Below are 10,659 nucleotides of genomic sequence, written 5' to 3'. Positions count from 1 at the left end.
TTCGCAATTTCGTTTTGTATCTTGTTTCGTCAACATATTTCATATTTGAGTGTGATAATATTGAGTTTGATATTTTTGGATTCCATTTTGAATGTGGTGATACTAGGAGTGTCAAAGTCATGCAATTTTGAACTCTTATATTTTAAAGTTTTCATTTGAGTTAATTCATATTTGATTTTGTTTGCAATGGCGAGTTTCAAAGTTTATAGTATCTTTATATTAGAACCCAATTTTCATTCTTTTGTATGTTTCTTTTTAGAGTTTAAATTTGGTAAGGATGGGGTGTAAAACTCATGTTTTACACTATCTAATAAAAGATGGTCGCAATTAGTTTTTTACTTAAAACTCAATACATATAGCCTACCACACATAATATCATCTCCATAAACTCACAGTTAAGTTGAATTTTTAAATGAGTATTAGAATTGATTAAATGTATTTGTGCTTATTTATTAATAATATCTAATATGATGATGTGACATGTTGGAAACTTGGAATTGAAATGGTAAAACTTTTATTTTTTTTTTTTTGATAAGAGGAAGGATAAAACTTGAGTCTTAAATTACATTTTTATAGAATATAATTTTTTTTAAATGTTTGATTTTGTTGTCAAATTAACTTTTTGTTGTCTATCTATGTCAATAATTGACTTGAGTGCTAAATGCTTAGTAATATGACTGCTAATATGGCACTTAGCAATCAGTTAGATTATTAACGTAGATGAACGGTATTATCAATATAAAAATAGAATCAAACATAATAAATGGTGAAAACAAAAAAAATTCCAAACTTTATAAACCAAAAGTGTAATTTATTTAATTTCTAACATTTTTCTTTTCCAAAAAAAAAAAAAGAAACCATTTAAAATATAATAATTAATCAAAAATTAATTTGTGAGAATAATGATAAATGCATGGATATATAAGGAGGCCAATATAGTCAGTCACGTTTTTATATTTATTCCCATCCACAACAGATACTCTCTCTGTCTCTCTTTTCCAATTTTCTCAACCGGAATTCTTCTTAGTATTCTCTTTAACGTTTCTCTCTATCTTTCTGCTTTCTCCAGGTACTCTCTCTCTCTTAGGGTTTGATTCGATTACAAATCTCTATCTTTTAAAAATTAATTGTTGTTTGAAATTCACTTAACTTCTGTTTGGTTCCCGAGAAAATAATAAGGGTTAAGAGAAGAAAAGAAAAGAAAATAATAAGAATTGGATTTTAAGTATGATTGTTGGTTGTTTATAATTCTTGAGCCTATAATGCGATCCCCTTTACTCAATTCTTTGTTGCTGAGCTACTGAATTGGCTTTAGTTGAACTGAATTCCACGGCTCTAGCAAATCCATTCTGAGATGATAGTTTTCAAAATTTTACCTTTTTATTTCTTTTTCTATGTTTTTCTGGGTAGCCAAACAGATTTCTTCTGTGTTCTACGTTAAAGATTTTGGGTGTTGATATATTGCTTTGTTGACTATATAAAAGTTGGTTATAAGATTTTTTTTAAAAAAAAATTGGGTTCTAAGTGAATGAATGGTTTTGCATTTGATAGAAGTGTGGAGAATGTTGGATTTGGGTTTCTATAGGATTTAGTCTGAGATGGGTTTCTGGGGAAATTTTTGCTCTGAGGATGTGTTGTGAAGCATGTATACAGGATTGTAATGGATTACACATGATGAACATTATTGAAATTGTTACAATGGGATAGCGGTTTTATATATTTCTCAATCTATGCAAGTGTGGCATGTTCCTGCTTTGCTGGCAAGTACTGCTAGAAAATTCAGTAGTTAAAGCCTTGTATCGTGGTGTTTTTGAAGTCATTTGTTGTGGTTATTGGCTAGACCAAAATTAATGTATTGGAATCCATCTATTTAAGTTGTTTGCCCATAGGAGATATCTTGATAGTTAGTGTGTCCAGAATCAAGATATGGTGGTGATGGAAGATGGGCATTTATCTGGTAATATTTTTATTTTTTTATCCTGGTTGGCTTAGTCTACAGATGGCTCAGGGTGTACAAGTGCTGAGCTTTGATATTGGAGTTTATTGGAAAAAGAATGTGAACAGCTTATGTTTTCAGACAAATAGTTGACAAATTTGAGGTTCCTATGCACTGATTAAATTTTCATTTGTTAGATCGCTGTTTAGCTGGATGTCTGTTTTTTGTACGTAATGTCTTTCTATATATGTAGTGTTGGACTATAAAATATACATGGATAGGTTTGGTATGGTTGGGTAGGCAAGCATTCTTCAAATATTTGGAATATTGTCCCGTCATGTTTAATATGGACTTTGTGGCAGGAATGTAATTTTTGTAATTGAAGATATGGGAAGTTAAGGACACAATTCATAGAATCATTTGTGAGTTCATTGTTTAATTGGTGGGGTTTTAGCAACACCAACTCCATTGCTGATTTTTTAGAATCTTTAGCCCTCTGTACATAATCTGTTGTAATTCTTTAAACTTCTTTGTGCTCAACTGTACATGATGCTCTCATTATTAAAATAGGCTTTTACTTATCATACATGCATACATACATACATTCATACATATATATATATAGCTTAAATTGTTGGTCTTAATATGCCCTCAAATGAAATTTAGGTGTTAATTTTGCTTTATTTATTGACAATGAAATGGAACCTAACAGTAAATAAGCCTCCCACTCCCCTTTTCCTCTTTCAACACATTCTTTGCATCTAAGGTTTTCTTTGAAGATGTCAGTTTTTTCAATATTTCATTGAACACTATTATTGTCCCATTTTTCCTGCATTCAAATTAAACTCACTGTCAAGAAAAATTTCCATCCTATGTACTGCATTTGATGGTAAGCTACATACACCTGGTGGTTCTTGAATTCATGACCTCACCCTCCTCTTTGCTCTTACAAGAGGAGTATCCACTTGAGCTAGAGTTGATAGCTGTTGTATTTACTGAAATTAAGAAGAATCCTTTTTTTTTAATAGGTAATAAGAGTTTTATTGATAAGAAAAGTACAATGCGTTTACGATAGTATTAAGAAGAACGTGATATTCTGGCCAGACTTGCAAAAGTTGTTTCCTGACTGCTCTGTAACTCTCATTCCAGGAAGTCCTTCATCCCTTCTATACTAGAATTTTCAGGCTTGATATCTTTCCTTTAATGTGGCAGTTCTTGGTAATAGGAGAAGATGAAAGAAGTCTACATGTATGTTTTAAATTAGACATTTAATGGTGATTATGGAGGATGTAGTTTGATTTACTCCTTTCTTGAAGGAAACATGCAAAAGTCATGTCTTCATAGATGACAGGAAGCTAAAATGTAAACATGGTAACTTAGTTTGTTTGATAGGTAGGGATTTCCTAATTTGATTGAGGAGGCTGATAATAGATCCAGCTTTCACATTTGGTGCTCCTTAGGATCTCCCTCTCTCTCTCAAGTTGTAATTAAAAGCATTCTGGCTGTGCAGATGTACACACTAGCACATAATGTTGTTTTTGGGATGTTGAGGCATGCAAATATTCATATTAGAAGTTCCTTCTTCACTCATTTAACTCTTATCACCCCCTTGGTGATGTAGTACTGATAGACTCTTTTTTCCCGTCTGTTGATTTTAGATGACAGGCACTAGTTGATATAACAGTATAATTATTTTTAGTTTATTAAAGTATAATTATTTAGTGTAGGTTGAGTTATTAACAGGGAAGATTTTGTTATCATGTCTGTAAAAAAATTTAGTCTTGCCAAAAACTTTCAGAATCAGAAGGATAGGAAAACTTTATGTTTTTTGGTTTGTTTGTTTTTTCCCCTCACCGGTATCACAGTAGGTGCCCACTTAATTAAAAAAAGAAAAAGAAAAAGCATTAGAGTGCAGTTCCTTTCCATTGGTTCCTTCTTTGATTCTTGCTCAGAGTAAGCTGAAGCCTCTATTCTTGCACTCAGATTTTTGGAGGCCTTAAATCTTGGAATTTACTCTCCTCAAAAAAATTGGCAACTTTGACAAAGTTATTGACCTGCTTTTGTAATTAACTTTCTGTGATTACCGTTTCTTGGAGAAGTACATCACATACAAGGGTTTTGATGGAGATATTGGATTTTCTTTTTCATTTTTGTTGGTAATTTTTAATGATGGACACAAATTTCAGAACAGTCAAGAAAGGGAATGTGAACTTCTATTAAGGACTGGTGCAGTGGTTCTTTTAAGGGATACCCCTGGTTACCAAAGCTGTGCCCTTTTTCCTTCTCTCTCTCTAAAATAAAATCTCTACTTGTACAAAGAATACTCTTCTTTCTGTTACAATGCCAAACGGGACTATATATATTTTTAATTGTAAATAATAATAGATAATGCTAAATGTATGTTTTACCTTTTGATGATGTATATTTTTATTTTTAGGATCTCACTGAAGGGTCACCGCTTGTTCATGTTATAGCCTATAGGTAAGAGAATTAAAAATGGAAATCTTTAGGATACAACTAATTCTCTGATTAGTCGTCTATATACTTTAAAGAGGTTTGAAACACCTGAAGCGTTAAGTTAGTGTGTTAATTACTTGGCTGCGTGCATAGCACTCTTGATCCTTTATATAGAAGGTTTTTCTTTTTTGGGACCCATTACATTATTGGTACCTGCTGTACCATATTACGGCCCAATCGCGGGCTGTAGAAACTTGTGATTTATTTGATTGCTTTTTGTAAGCTTTTACATCTTCTGTTTTGTCAGTATATTTTTCATGAGAAGTTGATTGATCTCTATTATAGATTTTAATGGTGTGACTTTGTAAGAATGAGCTATCTTGTTTGATTGACCATGCATCTGTCAAAAGATAATAATTTGTTTGGTGGTCACTCTAAGAACAAGCATCAATGAAAAATAAAAGGAATTTTTCTTTCTAGTGGTAGTGGTGGGGCTATTATATAATTGAAGTCTTTTTGCAGAACTAGGGAAGAAGTGCAAAATTGTATATAATTCATGGATAGATGTGGTGGTACTTTAATACAAGTAAGAAGAGAGATTGAGAATTTGATTAGTGGATATTACTATGAAGGAGTTTCAGAGAACTTGAAAGTTGGTCTGGGTGTTGTAGTTGGACGAAGATGAGATATTGTTAGCAGGCTGATGATATGTATGCCTATTTGGAGCTATAAATGATCGGCCTTAACCTATTTTATTCTTAAAAATAATGGGCTTTGAAGACAAAACCTTCCTTTTTCTTTCTTTCTGTGCTTTTCAGTTTTATAAACTGGGGATGAACCCTCTTTGCCACTCCTTTTTTCCTAGCATGCGCATTTGGTGCACTATTGAATAAGATTCCTGTAAGCGGTTAAAGTATCTTCCCATCTCAATGCAGTTTACTTCAAGTTTCTGACTTTCTAATTTCGATTCTGTCTCTGTTTTGTTTCAGTTTCATTTTATTGTAGCTATTTAATCCTATTTTTTCTGGTAATCTGCAAACAAAGAAAAATTATTTCCATTTGCAATGTGCTTGCAGGGGTACATCTTGGTTGGGAAGCCTGGGTGTTCGTAGAGTATGGAACAAGAAAATAACAAGGAAGCAGAGACTCCTGTGAAGACCTTACCAGAGTCTAACATGAATAAACAAGAAGAAAACAAAGAGGCAGTGGAGGCACCTGAAAAGGCATCTAGTAAACCAGATTCTAACAAGAACGAAGCAGGGCCATCAAGAAATAAAACTCAAAGATCATTAAAGGCCAAATCCAAAATTTCAAAGAAGCCTCTTGCTAGTAACTCGTTGAACACAGGAAAAGATAATGTTGGTGCACATGTTCGGAGAAGACAAAGGAGGAGGAAGAAGAAGCAAATATGGAAGGGCAACAAAGAAAGTAGCAACAATGAGGAACAAGATGTTAATAAGCCAAGGTCTAGAGAAGAAAACAAAGAGAAGAATATTGTTATTGGAGAGCGTAATGATAAGAGGCAACGGCCTCAAAAGAACCAAGAGAAGATCTCTGAGTTGGAAAAGCGCAAACAAAAACTGAGAAACAAAGGAAATAATGGTGGGTCCAATAATAGTATAAAGAGTCAAAAGAATAAAGAAAATCATGATGGCAGGGAAAGGAACCGAAATAAGGAGAAGAAAGAAGAAAAACTTGGTGGCTTGATCTTCATGTGCAATTCAAAGACAAAGCCAGATTGTTTCCGCTATTCTGTAATGGGTGTTTCAACAAGTAAAAAAGATCTTGTGATGAGTATCAAACCTGGGCTTAAACTATTTCTCTTTGATTTTGATCTGAAGCTTCTGTATGGGATTTATAAGGCATCGTCTTCTGGGGGCATGAAACTTGAGCCAAGAGCTTTTGGTGGCGCTTTTCCTGTTCAGGTCAGATTTTCTTGTGGCTGACTTTTCTTGATAATTTGTGTTTTTCTTCATCTTTCTAGCCACACGTGTGCTGATGAATTTTTTAATTTTCAGGTGCGGTTCACAGTTGAGAAGGATTGTTTCCCACTGTCCGAGGCTGTTTTTAAGAAGGCAATCAAGGAAATTTATAATGAAACGAACAAATTCAAAACAGAGCTTACTGTTAGACAAGTAAGATTTACTTGTTTCTTCAGTAGTTTGGGGTCATTGTTTCTGATAGTATTTTTAGCATTCATAATGTTCCAATTTTCCCCATCAGGTTAGGAAGCTCACAGAACTTTTCCGACCAGCTGGGGTCCTCTCAAATGCACGCTCTGTCCACTCTCCACAAGTTGCTAGAGTTTATGATCAAACTCGGGAAGTTCATGAAAGAGGAAGAGAAGTTTGGCCCTATTCTCACAACGAAACACTCCCTAGGGATCCTTACTCCAATGGTGATTTTACTAGTTATCCCTTGCTGTCTCATGAAAGGGATCAGCGTATTGCACACAGAGATGTGACTTCTATACCAAGAGGGGAAATTCCTCATGAATTATATCTAACTGAAAGGGAGTATCGAGCTTATGGTCTTCAGGGAGAGATAAAAAATTTAAGTATCCCATCCCAATTTACGCCTACTTTAGAAATGTACCAGAAAGAATATGAAAGAGAGCACCTTCCAAGACAGCCAGACTATCTATACAGGGATGCCATCCCTGCGCAGAGAGAAACTCTTAGTATTGACCCTCTCTACATTAATGAGAAAGAGTATCAGGCTTATGGTCTTGGTGCTAGACGAGAATTGCCACCTGCAGTTCCTGTAGCAACTGTGACATCTGCTACTGCTTTAGGCTCCTATGCAAATGATCCATATTACGCCTATCGTTATGGTGCTTTATCAGGGGACCCATATTTACCATCTGTGAGGAGAGAGGAAGTCCCTTCCAGTTCTTATTCTGTTGGTGGAACGTTTCTAGGAGAGACTGCACATTTACGTAGGATAGAGACTGATCAAGGAGCGGATAGGTTATACTCCACATATGCTGCTGATGCCCTACTGCGTTATAACCAGACAGAGAACCGTCAGGTTGCCCAGCCTGAAGCTGTATCTGTGCCAGTTTCATCTCGGTACTCTTTTGCGGGTCCATCATTCTCGTTCCGCTGACTGAATTTGCATCATTAATCCCCCTTCCCCCCTCCCTAAAACCCTCTTTAATTTTCTCACTTTCCTTTTGTTATAAATGATATTCAGATATCAGAATTAGTTGATCACCCCATGATGGTATTTAGGCTCTGTAATTTATTGGCAGTATGTTATGTTATATCTTTGTTAGTTGTCACCAAGTGCCTTGCAAATGTAGCGAATGGCAGGCAAACTCATATTGCATAGGGTGGCACTGGACTCTAGGCTAATAAATAGGCACTTGGGTTTCTGCTTGTGGGCTGGTGACATGGGTAGGTACATTTATCACTAGCATTTTGTATGGATGATAGATTTGGGCTTAAGATCCGATGCAAGCTGAGTTTGAGCCCACATGATGTTACCTTAATCAAAATTTTATGTTGGTATATAACTATTGCTGCTATATAAATTTGCACATATCATAACTATTGCTGCTTTATAAATTTCAATTCAGGGGCGGGGGTTAGGAAAAAAAAGATTTGAGGAAATTCTTTTTTTTTTTTTTTTCTTATCACAATATTGCTTTTATGCCGCCGTTTTTGAAACTTCGTTATTGGAAAAAAAAAATATTGCTTTTTTTAGCAAAAAAAATATCGTTATATAAAGTAGTAGACGACTATTTGACTATAAGTCAATTGGTCTTTAAATTGTTGAAGTAACTTCTGAGATGGTCGGATTCAATTGGGCCAGCAATTCTATACTCTGAATTTACATCTGAATTGCAAGGAAGAAACTTAGAAGTCGGGTTCATCATTCATGTTGGTTTGTGTGCTCGTTAATCAGTCCCGATACATTTGGTTAGAATAAGCGAATCGTTTTTGGGTTACTGATTGAATTTTCTATGAAATTACGCCTATATTTCTAGGAAGAAACCTAGAATTCAGGTGCAAATTGGTTTGTGAGAACTCAAATTTAGAAGATTCAAGTAGCTATTGTACTCGTTTATCACAAGGAAAAAAGAAAGTCCAATCCACTAACGATTAATATTCGTCCAAGACTTCTTTTTAAGGTCTATAATCGTGCAACTTCAATTTTAAAGTGAGCCCTACTGAAGATCAAATTGCTAGAAATGTTTATCACTGAAGGGATAAACTTTTTGGGTGTAATGACCTTTAAAATTCTTTTGGAAAGTCTTTATTGAAACTTCCTAATAAATGGAAAGAAAATTATTTTGCATTTTCAGAGTAAGACAATATGGTGCTATCTTTTTTCACATATTTGAAAATTATATGCTTAATACCTTTGAATAAATAATTAAATTGTTATATATGCTTAGATTAGGCAAATTGGTTCATTTTGTTTTAAAAATAATGTGTGTAAAAATATAATAAGTGTGCCTTAGAAAAGATGTCAATTTTATGACGTCATGCTTGCCGGAGTTTCTTTCCATCCTCTTTAGCTTATTTATTTAATTTTTCCCTTTTTTGATATTGAAAAATGTCAATTTTTATCCTTGTTTCTTAAAAAAATATTATTTAATTTAGATATCAATTGGTTCATTTTTTTTCTTTAATTTTATAGAGTCATGTCAATTTTGTGTAAAAATATAAATGTACCATACAAATTGGTTTTTCCTTTTTTCGATATTGAAAAATGATTAATATCCTTAGTTAAAAAGATAAAGGCTAATATCAAATTATCAATGTCCTTTGCCCCAACCCAAACTCTGCTCTTAGGTCTTAGCTGACTCCATTATGGTCAAAGGTTGACTAACACTACAAAAGATTTTCCTTATTTCAACCCACTCCTTTTAAGGGTTAATAAAAAGTGTTGAAACAAACACTAACAAATTAGTTCGTGCCCTTTTTTTCAGGTAGCTTTATTTCAAAAGTCACTAATATTCCTCCAAATAAACTAATGTAATCTTTCTCATAATTTATATACATCTGTATATATTAAGAGGATTCAGAAAGTTAGTTATTGCTTTTTTTTTTCCTATAAAAAATACCCCTAAATTAATTAACCAACAATTTAAAAATGGAGTTAAAATAGTAAATTGGCAAAAGAAAGTTAGTTATTGTTTTTTTATTGTCAAAAATACCCCTACCTAAAACTTAAAAATGGGGTTAAAATAGTAAATTGACAAAAATAGTAAATTCTTGCATTTACGTTGAAATGCCTTCTTGCTTCTAATAAACTCCTACTTTTACGTTGATTTAAATTCCTACATCTACTCACTAACTCCCTACAAAATAGAATCACTCTTTTGTTAGTTTTAAAACTCCTCCAATCTACAAAACTCACCCCACGTATTCATCACACCCTTAGATTTTTTTTTTTTTTTTTGTGATTGAAAAAAGTGGAAATTTCAAATTATAATAAATGTAATTTATTAATTTTTACCCAAAAAATAGAAGAGCTTCTGAGCACGCGTGTGAGCGCTTGCTCAGAGGCTAGTATATATATTAAAAAGGTGGGTTAATGGGCCAATTTTAGCTAGTGGAAGGGGGAGGTACTACCCATGTGGTTCTTCTATTATCATTTTATTCACCAACAAATTGGAAATTGCAATTTTCCCATCATTATTTTTTCTTTTTGATATTGAGAATTAATTGATTAATATCTCAACTTAATTAGCCAAAAGGAAAAAAAAAAAAAAAAAAAAAAACTTCTATTATCATTTTATTCACCAACAAATTGGAAATTGCAATTTTCCCATCATTATTTTTTCTTTTTAATATTGAGAATTAATTGATTAATATCTCAACTTAATTAGCCAAAAGGAAAAAAAAAAGAAAAGAAAAAAAAAGAGAGGCTAATATCGACAACCTTTGCCCCCAACCCCAAGTGTATTCTTAGTTGTCACCATTACGGTCATAGTTTGATTGACCAGTTCTTATAATTTGGTTTGAATTATCTAATTTGTGAAGGAAATTTACGAATTTAGTATTAGAATTTTTCTGTATTAAAAATCTGTAGAATGACTTGCATTACTATTTTTTCACCAAAAATTAGGAACTTTCAGTTTTCTCATTAGTCCTTCCTTTTATTTATTTAATGAAACTAATTAATATCTTTATGAGACAAAAAAAAAAAAAAGAAGAAGAAGAAGAAGAAGAAGATAATATTAATGCACTTTGCCCCTAACCCCAAATCTGTTCTTACTTCCTAGTTGTTATCATTACAGCCAAATGTTGACT

The 10,659-nt window shown here is 33.2% G+C and overlaps 1 protein-coding gene across 1 annotated transcript; it reads left to right on the top strand.

Moving 5' to 3' along the window:
• Window positions 1–933: 933 nt before the first annotated feature.
• Window positions 934–7,947, top strand: LOC142627571 (uncharacterized). The gene is made up of 4 exons (XM_075801445.1): window positions 934–1,069; window positions 5,470–6,318; window positions 6,412–6,528; window positions 6,617–7,947. Exons 2-4 carry the CDS (start codon window positions 5,509–5,511, stop codon window positions 7,499–7,501), a joined length of 1,812 nt encoding a protein of 603 aa, XP_075657560.1. The 5' UTR covers window positions 934–1,069; window positions 5,470–5,508; the 3' UTR covers window positions 7,502–7,947.
• The last annotated feature ends 2,712 nt before the right edge of the window (window positions 7,948–10,659 follow it).

The sequence above is a fragment of the Castanea sativa genome, chromosome 3 (assembly GCF_040712315.1).
Source record: "Castanea sativa cultivar Marrone di Chiusa Pesio chromosome 3, ASM4071231v1".
NCBI lineage: Eukaryota > Viridiplantae > Streptophyta > Magnoliopsida > Fagales > Fagaceae > Castanea > Castanea sativa.
The sequence above is the reverse complement of the archived record's forward strand: the minus strand, read 5'-3'. Positions and strand labels throughout refer to the sequence as shown.

What these genes read in the sequence shown, in the direction of transcription:
- LOC142627571 (XM_075801445.1), top strand. Translation starts at nt 5,509, where the DNA reads ATGGAACAAGAAAATAACAAGGAAGCAGAGACTCCTGTGAAGACCTTA. An exon ending in GTGGCGCTTTTCCTGTTCAG is followed by an intron (nt 6,319 to 6,411) that starts GTCAGATTTTCT and finishes TTTAATTTTCAG; the next exon opens with GTGCGGTTCACAGTTGAGAA. An exon ending in CAGAGCTTACTGTTAGACAA is followed by an intron (nt 6,529 to 6,616) that starts GTAAGATTTACT and finishes TTTCCCCATCAG; the next exon opens with GTTAGGAAGCTCACAGAACT.